This window comes from Melospiza melodia, chromosome 28 (genome assembly GCF_035770615.1).
Source record: "Melospiza melodia melodia isolate bMelMel2 chromosome 28, bMelMel2.pri, whole genome shotgun sequence".
In the NCBI taxonomy this organism is placed as follows: Eukaryota; Metazoa; Chordata; class Aves; order Passeriformes; family Passerellidae; genus Melospiza; species Melospiza melodia.
This window is the reverse complement of record NC_086221.1, coordinates 4,946,199-4,973,928: the sequence shown is the minus strand read 5'-3', so window position 1 is coordinate 4,973,928 and position 27,730 is coordinate 4,946,199. Positions and strand designations below refer to the sequence as shown.

Genomic DNA, 27,730 nt, shown 5'->3' with positions numbered 1-27,730 from the left:
TGAGTGCAGGGATTTGAGGGCTGTTTCCACAGCAGCCTGACACCCCACCCCACCTGCCCAAACCTGCTCCAGACACGAGGCCAGGCTGCTGCAGAGCACTCTGAGCTGTGAAGCCAGAGCAGCCTCCCCTGCCTTGCACATCCCAGGGCTGGGGGTGGTGTCAGTGGCGTCTTTGGCCCGTCCCCAGCTTCCCACTGCTGCTTCCCCTTCCCTGGCAGGCTCTCAGGGCAGAGGAGCTCTCCTTGCCAGGGCAGCTCCCACCCCTCACCATGCCAGGGCAGCTCCTGGCAGTGCTGCTTCTGCTGCTGCAGCCCATGGGGACTCAGGGTGAGTGTCCTGCCCATCCTTCTTGGGGTCTGGGCTTCTGGGGCTCTGCTTTCCTTCCACAGGGGCTTTGGGAAGAGCCTTGCAGTGCCATGAAAGCTGGAGAGGGGCTCTGCACAGGAATGGCCTGGCAGGGAAAGGGGAATGGGTTTAGGGTGAATAAGGGACGGTTGGATTGGGTGTTAGGAAGGAATTGTTCTCTGGGAGGGTGGGCAGGCCCTGGCACAGGGTGCCCAGAGCAGCTGAGGCTGCCCCTGGATCCCTGGCAGTGCCCAAGGACAGGTTGGAAAGGGCTTGGAGCCACCTGGGACAGTGGGAGAAGTCTCTGCCCAGGATGGGGTTTAATGTCCCTTCCATTCCAACTTTGATGTCCCTTGCATTCCGAATTTTATGTCCCTTCCATAACGTCCCTTCCCTGATTCTCTGACTGATTCTGTGATGCCTCAGCCCTGGGGCAGCCCCCAGGCTGACCTCAGAACTGCAGAAGTGCAAATCTGCTGAGTGCTGAATGTCCCTGGGAAGGGGAATAAGCAGCAGTTTCTGTCTGGAAGTTGGGGGTTCAGTTAAACCCAAACCTTTCCAGAAACTTCTCCAGAGTGCACAGCCCTGCACCAGCACTGCCTGTGCACTCTGCTTTTATTGTTAATATTAATTGCTTTCACTTCCTAATGCTTCTCAGCCCATTTCCCAAAGCCAAACATTGCTAATGAGGTGCCAATAATTAATGTGGAGGTGACACAAACAAGATATTTTCCAAGATATTTTCCACGGGGATGGCACCAAAGGCAGCATGGGTGGCACTGCCCTGGCACGGTGCAGGTGGGGGATGCTGCAGCACCTGGATGAGAACCAGGATGTTCTGACAAGTTTTTAACTCTGTCTTGGTGACCTGCCAGCACTGCCAGGCATGAAGAAACCCCAGTTAGAGCTGTTGGAGTTTTGTTTTCTCTGTTATTTGTGATAAGCCCCCAAATATTTCTCATGGGAGGAATGGAAAGAGGAGTTTTTTGTTGGGACGTCAGGGATGTGCAGGTGGGACTGAGGTCATGCAGTTGTTGTAGAACCTCTTTTTTTTTTTTGTCAGGCTGGAGGGAGCTGCTGCACCTGAGCCTGAGCAAGGGCTCTAAGGGAAGGCCAGGGAAGGTTTTGATTATGTAGAAAAGAAATCCTACAGGTTTGGGGTCCTGCTGATGGCTGCTCAGGATGTTTATTAACCCCCAAACCCCTGCCCCAGTCACTGCAGTCATTACACAGCTTTGTCTCTATGGACATTGACAGTTTGGCCAGATAAACTTCCCCAGGAATTGTTCTGGGGAGTTTTGAGAAGGCTGAGAGAAAGAACTAAAACAATCTTGCAGCTGGTGTTTTGAACAGTTGTTTTCTCATAAGGTGTTTACCAAAGAGGATTTCCTTAATTAGCCAGTGGTGAAGGGGTGTTGATTAAATGACCAATCAGGGTCATCTGTATCAGAACAGTGTATGAAAGGAATGGGTTTCTAATACAGAGATAATATATAAAGTGTGTATATATATATATATATATATATATACAAACACACATATATATACATATATATGTATGTATGTATATATATTTGTTTGTTTATCATATATAATTTTATATAATTAATATATATTATATTATATTATATTATATTATATTATATTATATTATATTATATTATATTATATTATATTATATTATATTATATTATATTATATTATATTATATTATATTATATGTAAATGAACCTATAAATAGGTTAATTTATAGCATATGCAAATAAACACCTCAATTAGGTGCTGCTCCATGAGTGCAGGGATGTGGGGGATGTTTCCACAGCAGCTGAAGAGTTATTGTTATTAGCCTGCTGAAGAGAGTTTGTGTCACCTTCCCTTCTGTTCCTGACCCAACAGTGCCACATCTCCTCTCCCCCCAGCCAGAGCTGCTGTGACATTTGACCACTGTGGTGCCATTATGCAAGAACACCCCTAAAAACCGTGACCGTGTTCACAGGGGTCTGAGGATGAGGGAAGAGACGAGGATCTGACTCCATGTTTCACAAGGCTTGATTTATTATTTTATGATATATATTATATTAAAACTGTACTAAAAGAATAGAAGAAAGGATTTCATCAGAAGGCTGGCTAAGAATAGAATAGAAAGAATGATAACAAAGGTTTGTATCTCAGACAGAGTCTGAGCCAGCTCATTGTGATTGAACATTAATTACAAACATCCAACATGGGCCAGTCACAGATGCACCTGTTGCATCCCACAGCAGCAGATAACCATTGGTTACATTTTGTTCCTGAGGCCTCTCAGCTTCTCAGGAGAAAAAAATCCTAAGGAAAGGACTTTTCATAAAAGATATCTGTGACAAAAAGCCTTTTTTTTTTTTTTTTGGTGCTCCACAGAGGCTCAATGTCCCATCCCTACCATCGCCCACGGGCACCTGAGCTCTGCAGAGAACTTCACCTTCGGCAGCACAGCCACGCTGCAGTGTGACCCCGGCTTCGTGGGCACTGCCAGCACTGCACACTGCACACCCACGGGCAGGTGGTACCCACGGGTGCTCTCCTGCATCCCAGGTGAGCTCACACCCTCTGCTGGCCTCTGCCCGCTGCAATCGGCTGCTCCTGTTTCCCCAAAAGCACTTGGAGGGTGGGCATCACCAGGAGCACTGCTGGCTGGCGGGATTCAAGCTGCACCAAGGGAAATTCAGGTTGGAGATCAGGAAAAGGTTTTTTACAGAAAGGGTGATAAAGTTCTGGAATGGCTGCCCGGGGAGGTGGTGGAGTCACCATCCCTGGGGGTGTTTAACAAAGCCTGGATGTGGCACTGGGTGCCAGGGGTGAGTTGAGGTGTTGAGGCTGGGTTGGATTTGATGATCTTAAAGGTCTCTTCCAATGTGGTCATTTTGTGATTCTGTGAATTCCCTCTGGGATCACCCTGAGGAGCATAGCAGGGCTGTCCCTTCCTGCAGGGGACACCCACAAGGTACCAAAGCACACAAGAATAAAGATTCTCACTCAGTTCACATTTTTTGGTGAATTTTCCCCACTGGTTTTCCCTTTCTCTTCACCCCACAGCCAGGCTCAGTGGTGCTGCTGTCCCTCACTTATTGTCGGGGTTTTCCACCAAGGAAAAGCTCCCAGTGCTGAGGCTCCGTGCTGTCCCCTGCTCTGTCCCCAGAGCTGAATCTCTGTGTTGTCCCCTGCTCTGTCCCCAGGGCAGTGCTGAGTGTCTGCACTGTCCCCTGAGTCTCTGTGCTGTCCCCTCCTGTCCCCATGGCAATGCTGAGGCTCTGTGGTGTCACCTGCTCTGTCCTGAGGCTCTGTGCTGTCCCTGATGTCCCCAGGACCATGCTGAGGCTCTGTCCTTGCTGTCCCCCTGCTCTGTCTGACCCCAGGGCAGTGCTGGGGCTCTGTGCTGTCCCTGCTCCGTGTCCCCTGCTCTGGCCCCATGGCAGTGCTGAGTCTCTGTGCTATCATTGCTGTCCCCAGAGCTGAGTCTCTGTATTGTCCCCTGCTCTGTCCTGAGGCTCTGTGCTGTCCCTGCTCTGTGTCCCAGCTGTCCCCAGGGCAGTGCTGAGGCTCTGTGCTGTCCCAGCTGTCCCCAGGGCAGTGCTGAGGCTCTGTCCCTGCTGTCCCCAGGGCAGTGCTGAGGCTCTGTGCTGTCCCTGCTGTCCCCAGGGCAGTGATAAGGCTCTGTGCTGTCCCTGGTCTGTGTCCCTGCTGTCCCCAGGGCAGTGCTGAGGCTCTGTCCCTGCTGTCCCCAGGGCAGTGCTGAGGCTCTGTGCTGTCCCTGCTGTCCCCAGGGCAGTGATGTTTCTGTGCTGCCCCCAGGGCAGTGCTGAGGCTCTGTCCCTGCTGTCCCCAGGGCAGTGATGTTTCTGTGCTGTCCCCAGGGCAGTGTCGCCACCCTCCCTCTGTGGAGTTCGCCGATCCCCAGCCCCGGCGGGAGTTCCCTGTTGGCACCACGCTGTCCTACTCGTGCAGAAGCGGCTTCTCCCCCATCCCCGGGGTGTCCCCAACCATCACCTGTCTCCAGAACTTCTCGTGGTCCGCGGTGCCCCGGCTGTGCCAGAGTGAGTACATCAGTGGTGTACTCTGACATATTTTCTGAAAAATCCCTTCACCGGGATTTCTTCTCCTGGGAAGGTGGGAAGCTTCAGCTTCTCCATGTTTTGCTCCTCTGGAATGTGATTTGGAGAATTGTTTACCCAGCACGTGAATTGTTTTAACTTAATGACCAACCCCAGCCCAGCGGTGTTGGGCTGTCTGAGTCTGTCACGGGTTTTCATTATTCATTCTTTTCTGGCCTTCTGATGTCTCCTTTCTTTTTCTTTGGTGTAGTTTTAGTATATAATTTTCTGTATATAATATAATATAATATAATATAATATAATATAATATAATATAATATAATATAATATAATATAATATAATATAATATAATATAATATAATATAATATAATATAATATAATATAATATAATATAACGTAATATAATATACATTAGCATATAAAAATAGAATATATATTATGTAAATAATACATATTAGAATATAGATAATATATAATATTATTCATATCATATCATATCATATCATATCATATCATATCATATCATATCATATCTTCAGGATAAAAGGATCAGTTTCTGCCATCATGTTCTGCCAGCACATCACCCATGGGGTGACACGGCTGTCACACCCCATGCTGGCTTCCCGCAGCATCCTCGGCTCTCCCGGGCAGTAATTTCGCTGCTCAAAAGGTGGCGTGCCTGGATAGGAAAAGCTGCAGCTCCCCCTGGTTATTTAGAGGCTCCAACAAGGATTCAGGGATGCAGCCAGTGAGGAGCCATCCCCCAGCGCGATTTCCAGCTGATCACAGGCTCTCACATGGAGCCCCACATTTCTCTTCGCAGAGAAAAGCGAGGCACAATTCTTCCCAAGAATATTCTTACCTCAATTGCTGTGTCTGTGTTTGTACAAAAGCACAAAATGTAACATGGAGATTGATTACCCAAAGTGATGGTGTTTTGTTCTCTTGGCCTGTCAGGGCCAGGTGTGAGTGTGTGTGTCAGGACTGAGGGTGACAATCACGAGATGAGTGCAGTTGTGTGCAGGGTTGACTGCTTGGCAAATTCAGTTTAGATGTAATGTAATATCATGTCATATAATATAGAATAATATAGTATAATAATATACTATATAGCAATATATTATATTATTATATTTATTATTATAATTATATCATTAATATATTACTAACAATAATGTATAATATTTAATAATATATAATACTAATATTATATGATTAATATATTAATTATATATTATAGAATATTGATATATTACTTATATTATTATATTTAATGATATATAATATATAGTATTTAATAAGATATAATTATTATAATTATGTATTATTAATATATTTATTATAATACTATTATAGTATTGTTATAATATATTATTTTATTATTATACTATAATATATTATTTTATTATTATACTATACTTTATTATTATTATACTATTGTTATTATGTTATACTATTATTATACTATTATATTTTATATTATAATACACTATTATACTGTATTATATATACAATATTATATATTATTATACTGTTATATTATTAATATAATATAGTAATTAATTCGCCTTCTGATATCAAGAGACTTCTCCTTATCATTCTCTCCCCTCGTTGGGGTTGCCTGTGAATATAATACATCTTTCTGCCTTCCAAGAGCAGCTCTTGTTACCCTGTAATTGCCATCCCTGAGCCCACCAGCCCAGCTTAGAGGTGCCTGGCAGCTTGGCTGGCAATGGCTCTGTGCCAACCTCTCCCCTCTGCTGCTGCTGTCCCCCAGAGGTGCAGTGTCCCCGCCCGGCCATCCCCCACGGGACAGAGACCAGCCCCAGCAGAGCTGAGTACACCTTTGGGCAGCAGGTGGAGTTCCAGTGTGACCATGGCTTCAAGCTCCGGGGCAATGACAGGGTGCAGTGCTCCTCTGATGGGATTTGGAGACCCCCTGTGCCCCACTGTGACAGAGGTGAGTGGGGACAGGGCTGGGGATGCCATCTGTGGGGAGGTGTCACTGTCGTATTTTCTGGAAAATCCCTTTGCCCAGGATTTTGCTCTTGGGATGTTGAGAAGCCTCAGAGAAAAAGGAAAACAATAATTATCTGATTTGCTTCTCCTGTGTTTTGCTCCTTTGGAATGTGTTTGGAGATTGTTTACCCACAGGTGATTGTGTCATTGGGTTTCTGTGAATTATTTTGACTCTGGCCAATCAGTGCCAAGCTGTGTCAGGACTCTGGAAGGAGTCAGGAGTTTTCATTATTATCTTTTAGCCTTCTCTAAGTATCCTTTCTGTATTCTTTAGTGTAGTTTTGTTTAGTATTCTTTAATATAATATAGTATCATAAAATAATAAATTAGCCTTCTGAGAACATGGAGTTAGATTCATCATTCCTGCCTGCCATGGAGCACCCCACAAATACAATAGGGAGAAAACCATGTGAGGTGTGAGGAGAAGGTGCCCAAGCCACAGCAGTGAAGGGCTTTGGCATTTCCATCTTCTCCCAAAACTGTGATTGGTGAAATGTGTTGGTTAATGGGATTTCCAGCCATTTCTGAAAGGATTCTTCAAGGGATTTGTGATGTTTACCATTCCCTGACCTTGCTTAGGAGCAGGATGGAAAAGAGAGAGGATGAGGAAGGAGAAGGGGCTGAAGGGGAGGGGACAGGTGCTGCAGTGCTGGGGCTGTGCTGAGGGTGGGTTCCTCTGCTGGGTCAGCCTGGGAGCACTGGCACAGCCATGGCCAAAGCTGGCCAGGGGCAGGGAGAACTGTGAGAAGAGCAACACATGCCATGAACACAGAGAACCAGCCTCTCCTCTTACCTCCCTGCATTCTGCCTCCCTAATGGGACGAGGAAAACCTGACTTTTCCCTTTACTCTCACCCAGTCTGTGGTCCCCCTCCCAAAATCACCAACGGGCAGCACTCGGGCATGGGGTTCACCCGGTTCACCTACGGCTCTGAAGTGAAGTACAGCTGTGCAGAGGGGCTGTCCCTCATCGGGCACAAATCCCTCTACTGCACCTCCGAGGATGGGGAGAACCTGACCTGGAGTGGGCCTGCCCCCGAGTGCAGGGGTGAGTGGTTTGGGGTCATTGTGGCATCGGGGCATGGCACCAGCCTGATGCCACCGCTCAGAACAAACCGGGCAGGGCTGCCTGCAGATGCTGCTTCCTCCACAGAAGGGGGGATGATCCCTCTGCAAGAGGCAGACCCTGGTTCTCCTCACCATCAGGGGGTTGGCAGGAGCAGCCCTGCCCGGGTTCTGCTGTGCCCAGAGCCCGGTGCCAGCTCTGCTCTGTCCCACAGCGGTTCGGTGCCCCAAGCCCGTGGTGGAGAAGGGAAGGATGATCCCACAGATGTTCACCTTTCCCTATGGGCTGCTCCTGCACTTCTCCTGTGAGGAAGGCTTTGGTCTGCGTGGTGCTGCCCAGACTCAGTGCCAGGCTGATGGCACCTGGGACCCCCCTGTGCCCACCTGCCAGCCAGGTAAGTGAGCATTTTCTCCTCCACCACCTGTTCCTGGATTTTTAATGTGCATTTTCCTTTCATTTCGGTGTCCCAAACCCCCACAGCAGGAGGATGTAGTGATTCATCACTAACAGGCTGTGGTATGAGGTGAATGAAACTGTGCCCTTCTACTGAATTTAGGGGTGCTTCCAAAATCTCCTGCTCAGCTGTGGCCCCTGGGATAGAGCAGAGGGCTTGGGGTGCACCATTGCCTGGCTCTGTCTGTCCTTGGGGCTTCCTGAGTCCTTCTCCTCTTTGCAGAAGAAACAACCTTCCCAAAGCTGGTGTTTTCCAGGTAATAGTTGAGGTTTTATTGACAGCTGTGTGTAAAGGAGGTCTAAGACAGGTCAGGAGGTCTAAGACAGGTCAGGAGCTCACTGACTTTCCCTTCCCTTGTTTCCAAATGTCCACCCCCACCGTGGGGATGCCTGGATTGAGACCCTGCCAGAAAGAGCAAATCCATGAAGAATTCACAGCCCCTCGCAGGGGCTGCTCTGACCTTCACCCTCTTCTTGAAGAGAAGTATTTTTGATTTCACAGCTCCACAATTTTAAGTTCCTCTGCACTTCCCAAACTCCTTTCTGACCTCTGGCTGAGCTGCCTTCTGCCCTGGGTTTTCCTTTCAGTCCTGTGTCCAGGACCACGAGTGCCCTTTGCAAAGGTGAAAAGCCCTTTGGGTGAGCAAAGGTGGTACCAGACCAACGAGACTGTCACCTTGGAGTGCCTTCCTGGCTACCAGTTCCCAGACAATGGAATGATGGAAAATGCCTGCACAGCCACGTGCTTGCCTGATGGCAGCTGGACACCACTGCCCAAGTGTGTGAGTACCACAAAATTACAGAATGGTTGGGTTGGGGGGAGCCTTAAAGATCATCCACTTCCACGCCTGCCATGGTGGAACTTTCCCAAGTGCTCAGAGCCTCAGGTTGCTGAGCCTGGCTGAGTCTCTGGGTGGGTGCTGCCTGATTTCTAGCATGAAAGCTGCTTAAACTTCTCAAAAGCTTTTCATTTTTGGTTCTGAGGATGATGCAGCCCCTGCTGGGACACAGCAGCCTCGCAGCTGAGGAGTGGGTGGCTCTGCCTCTGCTGCAGCCCATCCTCACAGGCTTTTCTGGACTTTGTTTTCCTGTTTTAACAGATGAAAGAAGGTGATGCTGATGTGTGTCAAGAGGTTCATTACATTAAATCGGCCTTTGAATGTGGTGTGCCTGTGGAAAAAGTGAAAAGTCTGCTGGAAATCCAGAAACTGTTCCTGGAGATTAAAAAATTACAGATGGAACTAGAGAACTGAAATGAAACTGGGCCCTTGTAATGCTCACCTTTCCTTTGGTGAACTCATGGTTTGTGCAGTCCCAGCATCTCTAAAAAGGTTCTGGGTGATTTTGTGGTTTATGTTTGCATGCCTGGAGCCAGAAAAATAATCAGCAGTGCACAGGAGGCTGCTTTTGCTGTGCTGGATGCCAGAGCAGGGAGTGGGTTTTGCTCTAACCTACAAGCTTGATTTGCTCTATAACTAATAAGTTGTTTCATGTTTCATATTAGGAAGAATAGAAAGAAATTAAATTTAGCTTTTTAAAATCACTGTCTTAACTGTGGTAAGCTGAGGGAATAGGGAGTGAAGTCCAGAAAAGCTGAGATGAGTCCAGAGGTGGCTCTGAAGGTTCTGCTGCTGCCATGGTTTGGGTACATTTGGGTTCATGGTTTCTGCTGCTGAGGTTTGGGTACATTTGCACCCTGCTGGAAGCAGTGGTGGCAAGAAGTGTTAAACCTGATTTCTGTCCATTCAGCTCCTGATTTCTGTTTGTCTGGGAAAGGGCAGCTCACAAGAAGTGGATTGTAAAGGCTGCCTCACCTCATCTCTGGGTTCAAGCAGGTTCCTGGCCATGCCAAATATCCGAGCCGGTGTCATCTTCCACATCCCAACTTTTGGTGGGCAAATGCTAAGAATAATTGTTGGTCAGTGCTCACTGCCAGCCTCAGCACAAAATAAGAGCAAAGCAACACAAATAACACCTGCCTGGATCCCAGCTGGCTGCTCTGGGGCTGGGCTGGGGGATGCCACAGATCCAGCCCTGGCTGGTGCCTTCCTGCAGGGGAGCCCTGGGCCATCCAAGCACTCTCCTGGGGCGGGGAAGGGGCCAGAGAAGGGGTTCCTCACCTGAGGTGTTCTCCTGCTGCAGGTGACTGTGGGCCCCCTCCTGCCATGATCCACTGCAGGCCCTCCAGCAGCTCCAGCATCTTCCCAGTGGGATCCAGGGTGACGCAGGATCCCAGGGCTGCCAGACACCAAGGGGACAACCCCGCTGGGCTGGCAGTGTCTCTGTCCCCAGGGACAAACCCTCTGTGCTGGCAGTGTCCCTGTCCAGGGGACAAACCCTCTGGGCTGGCACCATCCCTGTCCCCAGAGGACAAACCCTCTGTGCTCGCACTGTCCCTGCCCAGGGGACAAACCCGCTGTGCTGGCAGCATCCCTGTACAGGGGACAAATGCACTGGGCTGGCAGTGCCCTTGTCCCAGGGGACAACCCCGCTGGGCTGGCACTGGTTTGGCAGGGACATACGTGCAGCGCTGGCACCATCCCTGTCCCAAGGGACAAATCTTCTGGGCTGGTCGTGTCCCTGTCCAGGGGACAACCCCACTGGGCTGGCACTGTCCCTCTCCCAAGGGACAAACCCGCTGAGCTGGCACCGTCCCTGTCCCAGGGGACAACTCCACTGGGCTGGCAGTGTCCCTGTCCAGGTGACAAACCCTCTGTACTGGCACCATCCCTGTCCCAGGGGACAAACCTGCTGCACTAGCATTGTCCCTATCCCAGGGGAGAAACCTGCTGTGCTGGCACTGTCCCTGCCCAGGGGACAAGCCCGCTGTGCTGGCACCCTCCCTGTCCCCAGGGACATCCCTGTCCCCAGACCTGGACGTGGCTCAGGTTAGCCGCTGGCTTTGGGCACCTCTGCGGACAAGGAGCCAGGGCTGTCCCCTCGCTGTCCCCAAAGTACGGCTCATGAGGACGTGTCCTCTCGCTCGGGGCTCCTGCGGCTGTCCCCACACCCCAAACTCCTGCCCCCAGCCCGTCCCCAGTCTCCTGCCCCATCCCCAGCGCGCTGGCTGGGGCACGAAGGGGTTAAAGCGCCCGGGGCTGGCCTGCGGGGAAGGAGCAGCCTCCCCTCCCTCGCTGAGCACATCTGGATGCAATAAGGGCCGGGGAGGCCGGAGCATTCCTGAGCACTGAGCTGGAGGCTGCAGCGCTGCCGGCCATGGGGCCCTGGCGCTGCCTGCTGCTGCTGCTGCCGCTGCTCGCCCCGGCCCTGCGCGCCCAGCAGCAGCAGTTCATGGAGTACGTGGAGCGCCGCATCACCCTCCTGGAGGTACAGCCCTGCACCCCGAATCGCCCCGCAATGGGAGCCCAACCCTTCCCCAGAGAGGCCATGGGACTGGGAGCGGGGCTGGTGAGGAGGAGCTGGGCTGGGGATGGAGCAGGGGGTGGGGATGGAGCCCTGGCAGATCCTGCCGGGGTCCTGCACAGCCCAGCTGGGATACACCGGGGCAAGATGGGTGTGGGAGCACTGGGGGACGGGGGGATCATGGGGGCAGGGGCACTGGGGGTCTGGGAGAGCCTTGGGGACATCATGGGAATGGGAACATCAGAACCATTGGGACATCGCAGGAATGGGAACATCACGGGAGAGCAAGGACATTGTGGGTCTGGAGGAGCCATGGGGACATCACAGGAATGGAAACATCACAGGAGAAGGGGCATTGTGGGTCTGGGAGAGCCGTGGGGACATCACGGGAATGGGAACATCACAGGCATGGGGACATCATGGGAATGGGAACATCAGAACCATTGGGACATCGCAGGAATGGGAACATCACGGGAGAGCAAGGACATTGTGGGTCTGGAGGAGCCATGGGGACATCACAGGAATGGAAACATCACAGGAGAAGGGGCATTGTGGGTCTGGGAGAGCCGTGGGGACATCATGGGAATGGGAACATCACAGGAGAAGGGGCATTGTGGGTCTGAGAGAACCATGGGGACATCTGGGGAATGGGAACATCAGAACTATGGGGACATCACAGGAATGGGAACATTACAGGAGAAAGGGGCATTGCAGGTCTGGGAAACATGGGGACATCACAGGAATGGGAACATCACAGGTCTGGAAACATCATGGGAAAGCAGGGACATTGCAGGTCTGGGAGCTTCACAGGGTCATCACAGCAAAGGATCTGGGAGCAGTGTGGGAGACTGGGGAGCACTGTGAGCTCAGGAACATCATGCGGGCATCCTGGGGGTGTCACAGGAGAGCAGGGCCTTGTGGGTCTGGGGGTGACACGGGAATGGGGTATTGTGGGTCTGGGAACATCATGGGAGCATTGCAGGAATGGGCATCATGGGTCTGGGAACATTGCAGAAGGAAAGTGGGAGCTTTGTGCGATTGGGAGCACCACAGGAGCAGGAGCAGGAGCAGGAGTAGGGTGGGATGGGACCAGGGTGGGATGGGACCCAGAGCCGCGAGCCCCGCGTGACTCCAGGAGCTCCCCCAGGCTGGGCAGGCCGGGACAGCTGCCATGGTGGGCTGTGAGCTTTGGAGACCTCAGTGTCCCCTTGGCCACCCCAGGAGAGGATCTCCCAGTGGCACGACCAGAGCAGCCGCTACTCCACGGAGCTGCGGGACTTCAAGAACCAGGTGCTGGGGATGCTGGAGGCGGCCGAGAAGGAGCGGGAGGCGCTGCGGGCGGAGGCCGAGGGCGCGGCCGTGCGCGTGGACCGGCTGGAGAGGGAGGTGGACTACCTGGAGACACAGAACCCCGCCCCGCCCTGCGTGGAGGTGGATGAGACGCTGATGGACAAGCAGGTGGCCACAGCCAAGCAGAGGAAGAATGAGAAGTACACCAAGCTCACAGGTGAGGGGCTGCCGTGGCTCCCTGGGGGGTTGGATGTTATGCAAATCCCTGATAATTCAAATTAAATTTGTATCTCGTGTTGTAGAATGGAGTTTAAATGTTAACCAAGCTCTTAGGCAAAGGTTTGGAGGCACCATAGGAAGAGCTAATATTTCCCACAAAGCTGGAATTGCCAAAAGCTGTGTCAGGGTGACTCGGATATGAATTGGATACTGCCCTTGATGGCTGGGTTCAGGGAGACCCAGGAGCTCAAACTCCCAAGGTGCTCAGCAACCTGCAATCCCCTGCACAGCAGATGAAATTCCAGGTGTTGGAATGACTCCTGTCTGAGGGTTACTCTGAGCCTTCCCAGCCCACCCCAGTCCAGGTGTCCCCCAGCCATGAGCCAGGACATTGTGTCACAGCAGGGCATCTCAGATGTCTCTGGCACAAGCCCCTGCATCCCCCCCGGCCTGGAAGCTGCATCCAAGCCCCAGGCTGGAGCCCTGTATGTCCCCAAAGCCTCCAGGGCAGGGCTGGGGTGAGGGTGGCTCCTCTCTGTGTCATGGATGCACTAGGGGACTTCCCGATGCCACCAGGGATGCTCCTAAACCCCTTCAGTGAATTTCCAAGGGGTTTGGGTGGGACAGGTCCAGGCCATAATTCAGTGGTTACCTGAGATAGTAAAGGTTGTTCCTAGGAGTAGGCTAGTGATGAAAGTTAGATTTGCTTGGGGGTTTATTAGCATGGGAAGGAGTTGAACCATCATTTTTGGGGTATGGGCTCGATAGCTTGTTTAGCTGACCCTACTAGAAAGTAATATAAAGGAAGTATGGAGGGTTTTGATTCCTCTAGTGTAGGTTTGATTCCTGCTTTTCAAAGCTCCAGCATGGAGCAGCTGCAGTGCTGCAGGGCCAGGCTGATCCCAGGCTCTCACAGCCACCCCTCTCTCACAGATTGCAGCGACACCATCGCCAGTGTCAGGGCCATGAAGATCCTGAAGCGTTTCGGCAGCTCCTCGGGGCTCTGGACCAAGGACGCTGCAGGGAGCTCGGAGAAGATCTACCTGTTTGATGGCACCGCCAACGACACGGTTTACGTCTTCCCCCGCATGCGGGAGTTCACCCTCTTCTCTGCCACCCGCAAGGCCGCCCGCATCAAGCTGCCCTACCCCTGGGTGGGCACCGGGCACCTCGTCTACGATGGCCACCTCTACTACATCCGCCAGCAGGGCCAGTCCTTCCAGGTGATCAAGTTCAACCTGGCCAACAAGACGGTGGTGGACAGCTCGGTGTTCCCGGCCGAGGAGCAGATCCCCGTCTTCGGCCTCTCCCCCTCCACCTACATCGAGGTGTCAGCGGATGAGGAAGGCCTCTGGGCCATCTACGCCACCAAGGAGGACGAGAAGAACATGTGCCTGGCCAAGCTGGACCCCGCCTCGCTGGACATCGAGCAGATGTGGGACACGCCGTGCCCGCGGGAGAACGCCGAGGGCGCCTTCGTGGTGTGCGGGGCGCTGCACGTGGTGTACAACACGCGCCTGCCCAGCCGCGCCCGCGTCCAGTGCGTCTTCGACGTCAGCGGCACGCTGGCCCCCGAGGACGCCTCCCTGGTCTATTTCCCCAAGCGCTACGGCTCCCACGCCAGCCTCAAGTACAGCCCTAGGGAGAGGCAGATCTACGCCTGGGATGATGGCTACCAGATCATTTACCGCATGGAGATGAAGAAGAAGCTGGAGGTCTGAGGGTGAGGCCTAACCCGGCCCAGCCCAGCCCAGCCCAGCCCTTCTCCCATCACTGTGAAATGAGGAAATGCTGGATCCCCACCCCAGCCACCCCCTGTCACTGGTGTCCCCACCTGAGAGCAGCCAGCAGAGTCCTGGACTAATTTAACGAGGTTTTCTTTTCTGTTATAATGAATAAATAGTACGCAGCGAAGTGCGGCCGCCTGCCTGCGGGAGTGTGGGGTGCTGGGCAGGGCTGTCAGAGCCCTGAGCTCCACCTTGCCCCTGAGACACCCCAAAAATCACTTCCCAAGGGTGGGGTGTCCTTGCAGGGCTTGGAGCAGCGAGCACTGACAGACCTTGTGTGGGTGCCTGGGCAGGGGTTTATGTTTGGTGAGGGTTTTGGAAGGGCTTAGGGCAGAGATGGAACACGAGGCTTTGGGCAGGCTGCTACAAAACTGTGAGCAAACAGCAAAATCCTTTAATCTGGGAGGACAACAGGAGATTTCCCTCCCCTGCTGGGGTGGTGCTCCAGCCAGCAGGCCCCAGATGTTGCTGATTTACTGAGTTTGTCTCTAATGAAGCACAGGCCACCTCCCCCTGCAGCCACAGATTCTTCATCTTATATAAGGCCCTGGGTTGCCCCCTTCCCTCTTCCTCTAGCACAGAGCAGCCCCAGAGGGGATGGGGCAGGACAGGGCAGGTGCTGGGAGCCCCTCAGGGGCTGGGGACAGCCCCAGTTGTCCCCATGCCATGTCTGTCCTTCCTGCCCCAGCAGAGACTGTGCCCCGTGCTCTTCCTCACCCCTCACCCCTGCAGGGTGCAGGATTTGCCCCATTTCTGTCCCTAGAAACCCAGGATTGCTGTGGTTTGTTCCCATCACAGCATCCTGAGAGCACAGAGGATGGATTAGGAGGTGTTTCAGTGCCATGAGCGTCACTTTTTTCCCAATTCTGGGGACAAGCAGAGAAGCCATAGGCCAGGCTGGCTGGGTGAGGGTTGCATCCTGCTGGTGCCAGTGCCACGTTGCTTTTTGGACACCCCAGGGAGGTGCCAGCCCTGTGGGGAGCACCTGAGGGGGGCCACCTGCTCTCCCAGGGCTGTGGAGTGGCCATGCCACCCCCCTGCCACCCTAAATCCCATCCAGCTGTGCTCAGCTCAAGCCAAACTGTTCTGTGACATGGTATTTGCCTCAAGTTCTTTGGTATTATAATCAAATTTGTTGCATAAGAAAAATCTTCAAATACCCACTTTGAATGACTGTAATTGGCTGGTGCTGAAAGTTCAACACACAGTGCAAGTCAAGCAGAGAAATTATTCAAGTGTGAAGGACTCTGTGAACTGTCAAGTTAATTTATGGCCCTTTTCAAGATCAATAAGGGCAGTAAGAGAAATATAATTTTCAGAAATCTCACAGTAGTAAATAATTACACCCATGATTTCTCCAGCCTGAATTAAAATTGATGGGGCAGTAATGATTGTGCACCAGAAACATCTTGTAGCCTGGAACATGTCCTGCACTTCCCTGTGACACCTGGAGCCTTCTCTGCTCCAGGTGAACACCCCCAGCTCTCCCAGTGTAGGATAGATGGGGGCAGCACGGGTGGGATGGATGGAGATGAGAGATCTCTGCAGCCAGGGCTTGGAAATTGAGGATTATTGCAAAGGGCCTGGGTGCAGGGCCCTGCTGGGAGCTGCCAGCCACAGCTGGAGCAGGGCTGAGAGAAGAGAGGGGCAGAGAATAAAAGCATAAGAGAGTAAAAGGGATAAGAGCATAGAAAAGTAAGAGCTAAGAAGCAAGAGGTAAGAGTTAAGACAGCAAAGTTCCCATTACAATACCATAAATCTTCTTCTGTGTTGAATATTCTGATTCTCACTAACCAATGTAGTACAAGATACAAATCCTATAGCATTTATATACAGCCTATAAGAATCATTACATTACCACACTGTGTTACATTTTAAACCCTAAAAACTCCTCTTTGGGCCCCTTCTGCCAAGCTGTAGGGTCTGCTCTGACCCTTGGAGCTGTCTGCAAGCAGAGGGTGTTGTTCCATCAAAAGGGGATCACCTTCAGCTGGCCACACCATTGGTTTCCAGTTGTTCAGTACCTGAGGTATCTCAAAGCTTGCTTTCATTTCAATCTCGCTTATAGTTTCCATATTCTCAAAATCTTTTGCCAGGCAATCATATTTATAAGGCTTTCCTGTTTCATCTTCCCCAACATCCCAGCCTGGCTCTAGAGTGACTCCATGGCTCCTCTGGAATCTCTGCAGCCTCCTCCCTGTGCTGAGCACATGGGCAGAGGTGCCACTCACTAATCCAGGTCAGCCAGAGCCCCACCAGCTCCTGTGGGATTTGTTTTTGTACAAACTCCTTGGGAATGAGGAGGAAAAGGAACAAAATTACTGCAGCACCCGATGGGCTCCTAGAGCACAGCACTTATCTCACACTCCACATCTTCAAAGTACTTCAGGAAACGTCAACTAATTAATCCTTGGAATAACTCCCGTCAAGCAGAGCAGCCTGGTCTCCATCTGCTGGCAAACAAGAGACACACCCCACGTGTCTGATCAGCATGGGTGGCTCAGCTCTGAGCTGGGGGCTCGTTGTGACACCGGGTGGGGACCAGGGCCCTCCAAGCTCTGAGTGCTCCCAGCTCCTGGAATCAGGAGTGTCCTGAGCTGGAAGGGACCCACAAGGATCCAAATCCAGCCCCTGCCCTGCAGAGGAGCCCCCAAATCCCACCCTGGGCATCCCTGGCAGTGCTGTCCAAACTCTCCTGGAGCTCTGCAGCTGTGCCCATTCCCTGGGCAGCCTGGGCAGTGCCCAGCACCCTGTGGGGGAAGAAAATTCCCTGAGATCCAACCTAAACCTGCCCTGACACAGCTCCAGCCCTTCCTTGGGTGCTGTCACTGTCACAGAGAGCAGAGATTGTCCCCATGCTGCCTCCAGGGTGGGGTCATCCTCCTCATTCCACCAGAGCTGAGTCCCTGCCATCCTCCAGTGCCATGGGAGAGTGTGAGGGACCTCAGAGACATCAGAGAGACCTGTGTGGGTGACTCTGCTGGGGTGACTCGTGGGAGAGAGGAGCAGCAGGGCCACAGGATCCTGCTTGCCATGGCATGGACACCCCCAGTCCCATGGAGCTCTGCAAGTGCCAGAATTCGTCTCCTGCTGGGGTCATCAATTCCTTTTTTTACTCGTTTAAGTATTTATTGGCCCCATGAGGAGAAAGCAAAGGTTGTGCCACGGCTGGGGGAGTTGCTGTCAGAGCCCTTGGTGCCCTCAGGGGTGTGGATTGTCCCCACCAGCCACCCTGGCACTGCCCAAGCACAACCAGGAGCCCCAGTGGGAGCAGCAGCACCTCCATGGGACCCAGGGATCCCTGATGGGATGCAGGGACCCCAGAAAGATGCAGGGACTTCCAGCAGGTTCCAGGGACCCCGGTGGGATGCAGCAGGTTCCAGGAGCCCTGGTGGGATGCAGGGATCCAAATGGGATGCAGGGGCCCTGGCAGGGCTGCCTCAGCTCCCTCTGTCCTGTGTGCAAATGGATTTTTGTGGCTGCTCCCAGCTGCCTCTGCCCTCCCAGCCATTCCTGCTGCACTGAGAGATTCTCAGGAAAACTCAGCCTTGACTCAGGGTCTCCAGTGGCAGAGACTGCCTGGTCCTGTGCAGATAACCTGGGGCTGGCATGGGCAGCCTCTTCCCCACAGAAGGCTGTAGAAAACCTTCATTCCTTCATTCCTTCATCCCTTCATTCTTTCATTCCTTCATTCCTGCATCCCTTTATTCCTTCATTCCTTCATTCCTGCATCCCTTCATTCCTTCATTCCTTCATCCCTTCATCCCTTCATTCCTTCATTCCTGCATCCCTTCATTCCTTCATCCCTTCATTCCTTCATCCCTTCATTCCTTCATTCCTGCATCCCTTCATTCCTTCATCCCTTCATCCCTTCATCCCTTCATTCCCTCATTCCTTCATTGCTTCATTCCCTCATTCCTTCATTCCCTCATCCCTTCATTCCTTCATTCCTTCATTCCCTCATTCCCTCATTCCCTCATCCCTTCATTCCTCCATTCCCTCATCCCTTCATTCCCTCATTCCTTTATTCCTTCATTCCTTCATCCCTTCATTCCCTCATTCCTTCATTCCCTCTTCCCTTCATTCCTTCATCCCTTTATTCCTTCATTCCCTCATCCCTTCATTCCTTCATTCCCTCATCCCTTCATTCCTTCATTCCCTCATCCCTTCATTCCCTCATTCCCTCATTCCCTCATTCCTTCATTCCCTCATCCCGTCATTCCCTCATCCCTTCATTCCCTCATTCCCTCATTCCCTCATTCCTTCATTCCCTCATCCCGTCATTCCCTCATTCCCTCATTCCTTCATTCCCTCATCCCATCATTCCTTCATTCCTTCATTCCTTCATTCCTTCATTCCCTCATTCCCTCATTCCCTCATTCCCTCATCCCTTCATTCCCTGATTCCTTTATTCCTTCATTCCTTCATCCCTTCATTCCCTCATTCCTTCATTCCCTCTTCCCTTCATTCCTTCATCCCTTTATTCCTTCATTCCCTCATCCCTTCATTCCTTCATTCCCTCATTCCCTCATCCCTTCATTCCTTCATTCCCTCATCCCGTCATTCCCTCATTCCCTCATTCCCTCATTCCCTCATTCCTTCATTCCCTCATCCCATCATTCCTTCATTCCTTCATTCCTTCATCCCTTCATTCCCTCATTCCCTCATTCCTTCATTCCCCTGCCCCTGGCCCTGTCCAGCCCCAAATGGGGGCAGCTCTGGGGCCAGCATTGCTCCTGTCCCCCGTCCTGGGCTGCAGCAGGAGTGGCCCCACAGCCAGCCCAGGGGCACTGGGATCATCCTTTCCCAAAGGATGGTCAGTGGGAAAGATGCTAATGGGGCTGCTCCAGCCTTCCCCCGAGCCTGCAGCTCCCTGGGCTTTAATTGCCAAATAATTTATCTCTTTAGAGAAGAGCTTCTGTTAGTGATAATCCCTTTCATCTCTGCTCCTCTTGAAAAATGCTTCTCTTTGCAAGGCAATCTGGGCAAGTAAACTGAGAAGTTGTGTTATCAGTGGGAAAGAGAAACTCAGATCTTTGGGCTAATTTTTTCTCCTTTGTCTCATTCTCAAGGATATTGACTTTATTCCCCTCCCTGACTCTTTTCCAGCTATTGATAAAGTGAAATGGCTCAGTGTGTCCTGTTGGAAACGGGGGAACTAAAATTAAAACCAGGCAACTTAAACAAGTGCATTATGAAGCTCCCATTGTATTGAAACAGGAAGAGGGGGATAATTCTCCATTTAATACTTCCTTAATGGCTGGTTGGCAACGCTAATCACTGGCTTTTAACTTCAAATAAGTTCTCCTGCCCACGGAACATCTGTCTGAGGTGTAACCCATCACACACCAGCAGCAAAGGGAGGCAGAAAATCTCCCCTCAGGGGCTGGGAAGACACCAGGGCTTGGGGACACGCCAGGAGGGACATGGAGAGGCAGCCAGTCCTCAGCATCTCCTAATGGAAGTGCAGAGGAAGCAAAACCAGATTCACCCAAAACAGTTCCTGCCATGGGCATCGTCCCTCTGGCAGGGGGATCTGTGGTGGGGCACAGGGGTCTGGGGTGTGTGCTCCAGCCCAGCTCTGATATTTCTCATTTTGGCACGGTCAGTGAGGCCAGGCACCTGCAGAGCACTTTGTGGGGCACTTTGTGTCCCTCCTTTGGGGACAGGAGGGCCCCGGGGCTGCTGTGGGTGCAGGGACAGGACTGTGGGGTGCCAGGGGACGTGTGCCCCTCACCTGGGCCAGGGACAGAGCCCTGGGCCCCTCACCCACAGCTGGTGGAGATCCTGGTGCTCTGTTGAGCTCTGAGGATGGGCACATTGTGCCCCTGCCACCCTGATTTTTTAAGATTTTTCTAAGCCTTCTGATGTTGACATTCTTGTAGCGAACTTTCTCACACACTTTCTGTAAATAACTGATTGTTTGGCATTCTTTTATGAAAGAGAAGAAATTTAATAAACTGTTGGTTTGCCCAGTGTCATTGGACAGGTGGCACTTTCACCCTCCAATCTGTCTCTTTTAGAAAACTATAAATGTTGGAGTCAGAAAATAAACTTCCCTTTCCTTCACCTTGAGAACAGCAGTGTGTGAGCTCGTGTTGTTTTGTGTCCTATAGCAACATGGCCATCCCCACCTCCTCCTGCCTCATTTCTCCTCCTCAGATCCCAAACCAGCTCCTGCAAATCCTCCATGGCAGGATTGACCCCTTCAATACCAACATCAGTGTCAGCTGCCACCTCCTCCCACTGCTGACCTGGCCTTGCCTGGGAAATGGAAATGTTCAGCTTGTTAGAGAATAAATGAAGAATGAAATATAATTTAATCAAGAGACATCAGTAAAATAAATCCCATTAAACAAAAAAAGGGGAAGTTTATTTTCTGACTCCAACATTTATAGTTTTCTAAAACTGACAGTGGATTGGAGGGTGACAGTGCCACCTCTCCAATGACACTGGATGAACCAAGAGTCCATCAACTCTCTCCTCTTCCATAAAAGAATGCAAAACAATGAGTTATTTACAGAAAGTGTGTGAGAAAGTTCACTACAAGAATGTCAACATCAGAAAGCTTAGAAAATCTTAAAAAAACAGGGTGACACCAAAGGAAGGGACACAACTAAAATTTCCTTTATAAAGATGAATTTTGCACAATGAGAAGGGCCCTGCAAATCTGGATCTCCCTGTCCCAGCCAGCCTGGGGATGCCCAGGCTCCTCTCATTCATCCTTCCCAGTGTTGTCTGCTCCTTCCTTCCCTCTGGAAAGGAGGAATAAAAATAAACTCTTCAAAGAAGGAGCTCACAGCCCTGTCAGAGGAGCACTGGCTTGTGACACACCAAGTTTCAAGATTTTCTGGACAGTTTCATTTACTAAAAGATTTTTCTGCTATTTTGCCTCTTTGATCAAGATGGATTATTCTCCCTGAGCTGCTCCCATTGGTGGTAATGTGTCTCCATCCCCTCCAGGAAGGATTTTGCTGACACAAGGGAGACCCACACCCCATCCCAGGGATTTCACACATCCTGCAGGCTCTACATGATTTCACCAGGATTTTCTTTGGGGTGTTATTATTACTAATGCTGTTATATCAAAGTTGGTTCCTGAGGACAGAAAAATACCAGCTCAGCTATTCAGCTAAGCAGTTCTTTAATTTCTTGCCTCTCAAAATCAGCTCCCCAGTGCCTTTTTTGGAATGGATCTGAATTTTCTGCTTTAATCCCTCTTCCTGAGGCAAAAGTGCTGAGGGGTGAAGTGACTCTCCCTGGGAAAGGAGGGTTGGGGTCTCTTTCCCACTGCTGCAGCTCAGGGAGCGTGAGTGAGCTCCAAGAAATATCAGTAGAGATTTTTTTATCTCTTTGCCCCTGAATCCCTCATCCCCAGCAGCAAATCTGGGGTTCCCAGCCCTCCTGACTTCCCATCTGCTGGTCGGGGAAGGGGGAATGGAGCAGGCAGGACAAGGGAGGCTGGAGTGGCACAGGGGTGCAGAATTTGGGGGGGCTGGAGCAGTTTCCCCCCAGCACAGCAGCCCTGGCTCTGCCCGTGCTGCTGTGTCCTCCTGCTGCAGGTGGCCAAGGTCCTGGAGGGAGATATAACAAGATATAACCATGGTAACTGGGATTATCCTGGAAAATTGCTGCCGTTGCTGCAGAGGTAGGGTCAAAACAAACAGAAATTATCAATTTTTCCTTTTCTAATAAAATGCAGAAGTGTGTTATTGACTCGCTAATTGCTCAGCTAAACGGATTTCTGCTAAATTGCCTCCTAACCCTTGTAAATGAAAATGGTGCAAAGATTAGCACTTCCATGGATCTGCTCAGGGGAGGAAAAATGAAAGGTCTGATTCCCTGCCCATGGCAGGGGGCTGGAACTGGATAATCTTTACAGCCCCTTCCAGCCCAAACCATTCCATGATTCTATGATTCCCTTTTAACCTAAAATTGCTCCAAGCTTTGCAGCCTGGGGGATTCTTGGCACCACACAGGCCACACTGGGCTTTGTGAGCAGCTCCTGCAGGAGATTGCAGCTCTCAGCTTCAGCTCTGAATTGTCAATCCTCCCCTGAGTGCAGGTTTTCAGGAAATCAGAGGCTTAAATGAGAAGCGTTCCTCTCCAACTGAGCCCCCTCCAATATCAGTGTCAGCTGCCACCTCCTCCCATTCCTGACCTGGGAAATGGAAATGTTCAGCTTGTTAGAGAATAAATGAAGAAAGAAGTATAATTTAATCAAGAGACATCAGTCCCAATAAATGGCATGAAATTTTGCACAGCTGGGGTGTAGTGCCATCATCCCCTGGGATGCTCAGCTGTGTGCAGGCAGCTCTGAGCCCTCCATTCCCCTCTCCACTGCAAGAGCCACTTCCAGAGGCTTGCAGGGCCGTGCAGGTTTAGGAAATAATTATTTTAATTGCATCATCAGCTCCGTTCCTGCTACCAGGAACTTTTGTTTGCATCCAAGAGAAGCCCAGGGCAGCACAGCCCTCATTGTCCTGGAATTGTCCTGGAGGGATGAGCTTGGGAAGGTCCTGAGCCACGGCAGCACCACCTCTTTAGCCTGGAGAATAAATGATCTGTGATCCCAATGAGCAGCCAGAGGAGGAGGATCCCCCACATCCCTGTGGGATCCTGGGGAAGGAGGGGAGAATTCCCACAGCACTCAGGAGCAGCAGCTCCCTGGGGGCCAGCAGAGCAGCAATGAGAGGTCATTGGGCAAAGCCCAGGTCGTGCAGCAGGCAGGAAGGTGCTCCTGCAACCATCACATCCCAGAAAAACCCCATTAAATCATCTCTGGGAGGTGGGAGCTGCTCCCTGTGCAGCTGCCTTTGGAGCAGAGGTGCTCAGGGGGGTTTCACCTCTCAGGATTTCTGCTGGTCACAGTGACCCCCGAGATACATAAAATTCTCTTTTCCCAGCCTGGCAGTTGAAGGAGGAGTCAGGATCCCTCTGTTCTTGTTCTCAAGGTTGTTTATTATTTCTTATCTTTAACATTTTTTATCTGGCCTGCCAAGATCTGTTCAGCAGGTCAGACAGAGGCACACTGACCATCCTCTGAGGTGGTGTTGTCTTTTATACTAAAAACTACCTGTACAATATTTACAATTACTTTCCAATATCTATCACCTATGATAGACAATGAGCTTCTACCTTAAACCAATTTAAAAGTGCCAACATCACCCAGAAGATGGAGGCCAAGAAGAAGAAAGAAGGACAGGGAAGCCCAAATTCCTCCATCTTGGGACCCCAAACCCTCATTCCAAAATCCCAATATTTTACTTTTCACCCCGTGACAAGCTAACTATTATTCTACTTAAACTCCCTTGACTTGAAATTCCTCATATAAAGGTGTTAATTTGCTCCATGGATCCAAATCAAAGTCACAGGTGTCTTGGGCTCTGTGCCAAGGTCTCTGAGCCCCCTGGCAGGGGTTTGAGCAGAGAAATGTCCTGGCTTCCAACATGACCCTGACCAGGACTGGAATTTTGGCACCAGGGTCCCCTTGGGCTGGTGCAGAGCAGAACCAGGACAGGGACACTTGGTGGGGCATCCCCGGAGGGGTGGGCTGGGGGGTCTCCAGGAAATCAGCAGCAAAATCCTCCCTCTGTTCTCTCAGACATCCGAGAGGAGCACAGGCAAAACGGCTTAATTAAAAAATTACCGAAATTACCGCTCCTCCACTCGGTCCCTGCCGACAGCCACAAAGCCTCAAGCACGGCAATTTGAAATGGAGAGGGATGTGCAGCTGCTAATGGGAGATTAGGAGAAATCTTCCACTTCGGAAGCAATTAACGAGCCAGAAGAAGTGTTTGCATGTGTGAATTGCACGGCTGGGCCGCACTCCCATCCTCTGCCTGGCTCTGGGGTGGTTTCCCTGCTGATGCCCGGTGCCCAAATCCCTTCCAGGCTGCCCCAAGCCCTGTCCAGCCTGGCCTTGGACACTTCCAGGGCCTCCCCACCCTCCCAGGCAGGAATTCCTTCCCAATCCCCAGCCAGGCTGATATTCTCCACTGCTGCCTTCCCACTGATCACATCATTGTGTGATCAGGTTCCTCTCATACATCAGCAGCACGTTTGTTTGGCAAAGAGAAGAATCTTGTCATAACAATTTATATTTAGCCTCCAAACGTGGCCTTTAATTGCTAATTACAGAATGCTGCTCACAGGTTGGCAAATCACACACACCAAAAAGAAAAAGAAAAAACAGTTAGGAAGAAAATAATTGGGGGTTTAAAAGGGTTTAAGAAAGAAACAAATGTGTATCGGTGATATTTTTGCCCGATTTCCAGGAAGAATGATGAGGACTCCAGGGATACCAGAAGGCTAATTAATTATTATATTATATTATATTATATTATATTATATTATATTATATTATATTATATTATATTAATAATGTATAATATATAATATATTATATAATATAATATATAATATATAATATACAATATACAATATACTTTATATTATATATTATATATTGTATATTATATATTGTATATTATATATTATGTATTATATATATTATATATATTTTATATATTTTTATATATTATATATATTATATATATATAATATATATATAATTATCCATACTATATTACACTACATTACATTACATCTAAACTGAACCTGCACAAGCTCCCAACTGCACTCCACTGCCCAGAATCTCATGTCTGTCAGCCCACAGTCCCAACTCACACACCTGGATTCAACTGGCCAGTAAATCAAAACCAGAATCCAGTTACCAATTCCCATCAGGTAAACAATCTTCCACAATGCATTCCACTTGTTCCAAAACACAGGAGCAGTAAATGAGATAAGAACTGGTTTTTCTTTCCCTGAGGTTCAGAGAATGTGAATCCCAGAAATATTCTTGGGAAGTTGTGCCTTGCTTTTCTCACAACTTGCTTCTCTACAAACGTGGTCTTTAATTATCTTAGGGGAGAAAAATAGCAGCTGAGAAATAAATGTAACTCCAATATTGATGTTGCGTTCCCGTGGGGCTCCAGCACTGGGATGGCCACTCCACCACTCCTGACAGCTCCTCCAGCCCTGGGAGATGGGATCTAGCCCAGATGTGCCACACCTGGCACAGCAGCCAGGAAAAGACCACTGGGGTTGGGATTTGGGCTGGTTCTGTCCCTCAATCACATTTTCAGCCAGGAAAAGGCCCCTGGGATTGGGGTTGGGGCTGGTTCTCTGTCAGAACCCAGGACATTGCTCTGGCTGCCCTGGAGGACTCGAGACCCTGGCATGGGGCTCAGAGACCTTGGCACAGAGTCAAAACCACCTGTGCCTTTGATTTTAACCCATGGAAACAATTACCAACTCTGTGTAAGGAGTTACCAGCCACAAGAGTTTGAGTAGAATGATAGTGAATTTATCACAGGGTGAAAAAGTAGAATTTTGGGGTTTTTAGAATGGGGGTTCAGGAGGCAAGACAGAAGAATCTGGGTGTGCTCTGTCCTTCTCCTTCTTCTTGTCCTCCATCTTCTGCTGGGATGGTGACACTTTTGGATTGGTTTAGGGTAGAGACAGACTGTCTAACATAGGTGATAGGTATTGGAAAATTGTTGTAAATAAAGTACAGGTAGTTCTTAGTATAAAAAGATAACACTGCCCTGAGGGTGGTCAGTGTGCCACAACCTGACCTGCTGGACAGATCTGAGCAGGTCAGAGAAAGAATGGAAAAGATAAGGAAAAATAAACAACCTTGAGAACCAGAGCTGAGGAATCTCGACTTCTTCTTTGAGCACGGGGCTGGGAAAAAATTTTAATACCTTGGGAGCCATTTCAGCAACTCAGAGCCTGAGAGTTGTGTCCCCAGTCACATTTGCAGCCAGGAAAAGGCTGCTGGGGCTGGGGCTGGGGCTGGTTCTGTCCCCAGTCACATTTTCCCCGGTATTTCGGGCGCTCTCGGCTGTTCCCACGGCAACAGAGCAGGCTCTGTTTGTCCTGGCCCGTCCAGGTACTTCATTAGCTTTAACCAACTGCATTTTTAATAGAAGCCTATAGTGGGTTTTTGAGATGTACGTGCTTTAAATACCATGTTTTTAATTAAAATTACACAGGAACGTAAAATATATAATTATATTTGCATGACTAACGCACTGTCTTTTATATATATATATATATATAAAACTGTAAAATATAATTACAAATTATCTTTGGGAAAAGTCCAGGAAAAAAAAAAAAGACATTTCTTGTACATTTAAGTAGCACTGCTGATGAAAGCTGCAGGGTCTGAGAGCCAGGTTGGGCTCCTGGGATGCCTCTGGCTCTTGGACAGAAATTCAGAATATCCAAGCCTGTGCATCTGCAAAGAGGAGACAAATTCCACTTCTCCCAGGCTTACCTGCAGCTCTGGCTTCTTGTCAAAGTGGAATTTGGAGTGATGCTCACCCCGGCAAAGGAGCAAACTGCATCACTTCTCGTTGCCAAATGAATCACAGAATCACAGGATGGTTTGGGTTGGAAGGGACCTTAAAGCTCATCCAGTTTCAACCCTGACACTTTCCACTGTCCCAGGGTGCTCCAAGCTCCATCCAGCCTGGCCTTGGGCACTGCCAGGGGCAGCCACAGCTGCTCTGGGCACCTGTGCCAGGGCCTGCCCACTCTCCCAGCCAGGAATTCCTTCCCACTATCTAAACTAAATCCCCTCTCATTTAGTTTAAAACCATTCCCCTTTGTCCTAATCTCTCAGGTTGGCTGCTGATGTCCTCTGCCCTGAGATGTGCAGGATGTCTCTGTTTTGGCCAGTGTGTCCAACGAACGAGTCTGGACTCTTCACTTTTTGGTCTTGAGGTTGTTGATTAATTCTTATCTATAAAATTTTCCTTCTGCCCAGCCGAGATCTGCTCAGCAGGGCAGCCACAGGCACTCTGTGTTGTCCTTTTATACTCCAAACTACGTATAACATATTTACACTTAATTCCCAATAGCTATCACCTGTGTTAGACAGTGAGCTTCTACTGTAAACCAATCCCAAAGTGCCAACATCACAGCAGAAGGAGAAGGAGAAGGAGAAGGAGAAGGAGAAGGAGAAGGAGAAGGAGAAGGAGAAGGAGAAGGAGAAGGAGAAGGAGAAGGAGAAGGAGAAGGAGAAGGA

General features: G+C 50.3%; 2 protein-coding genes across 2 annotated transcripts; both read left to right on the top strand.

The window, feature by feature from the left end:
- The first annotated feature begins 219 nt into the window (after window positions 1-219).
- LOC134430344 (complement receptor type 2-like) lies at window positions 220-9,515 on the top strand. Its single transcript, XM_063177957.1, has 8 exons — window positions 220-327; window positions 2,743-2,916; window positions 4,236-4,415; window positions 6,213-6,395; window positions 7,313-7,501; window positions 7,734-7,913; window positions 8,561-8,754; window positions 9,073-9,515. Exons 1-8 carry the CDS (start codon window positions 270-272, stop codon window positions 9,223-9,225), a joined length of 1,311 nt encoding a protein of 436 aa, XP_063034027.1. The 5' UTR covers window positions 220-269; the 3' UTR covers window positions 9,226-9,515.
- A 1,673-nt stretch (window positions 9,516-11,188) lies between these two features.
- On the top strand, window positions 11,189-14,758 carry OLFML3 (olfactomedin like 3). Its single transcript, XM_063178002.1, has 3 exons — window positions 11,189-11,299; window positions 12,557-12,842; window positions 13,778-14,758. Exons 1-3 carry the CDS (start codon window positions 11,189-11,191, stop codon window positions 14,563-14,565), a joined length of 1,185 nt encoding a protein of 394 aa, XP_063034072.1. The 3' UTR covers window positions 14,566-14,758.
- Window positions 14,759-27,730: the final 12,972 nt, after the last annotated feature.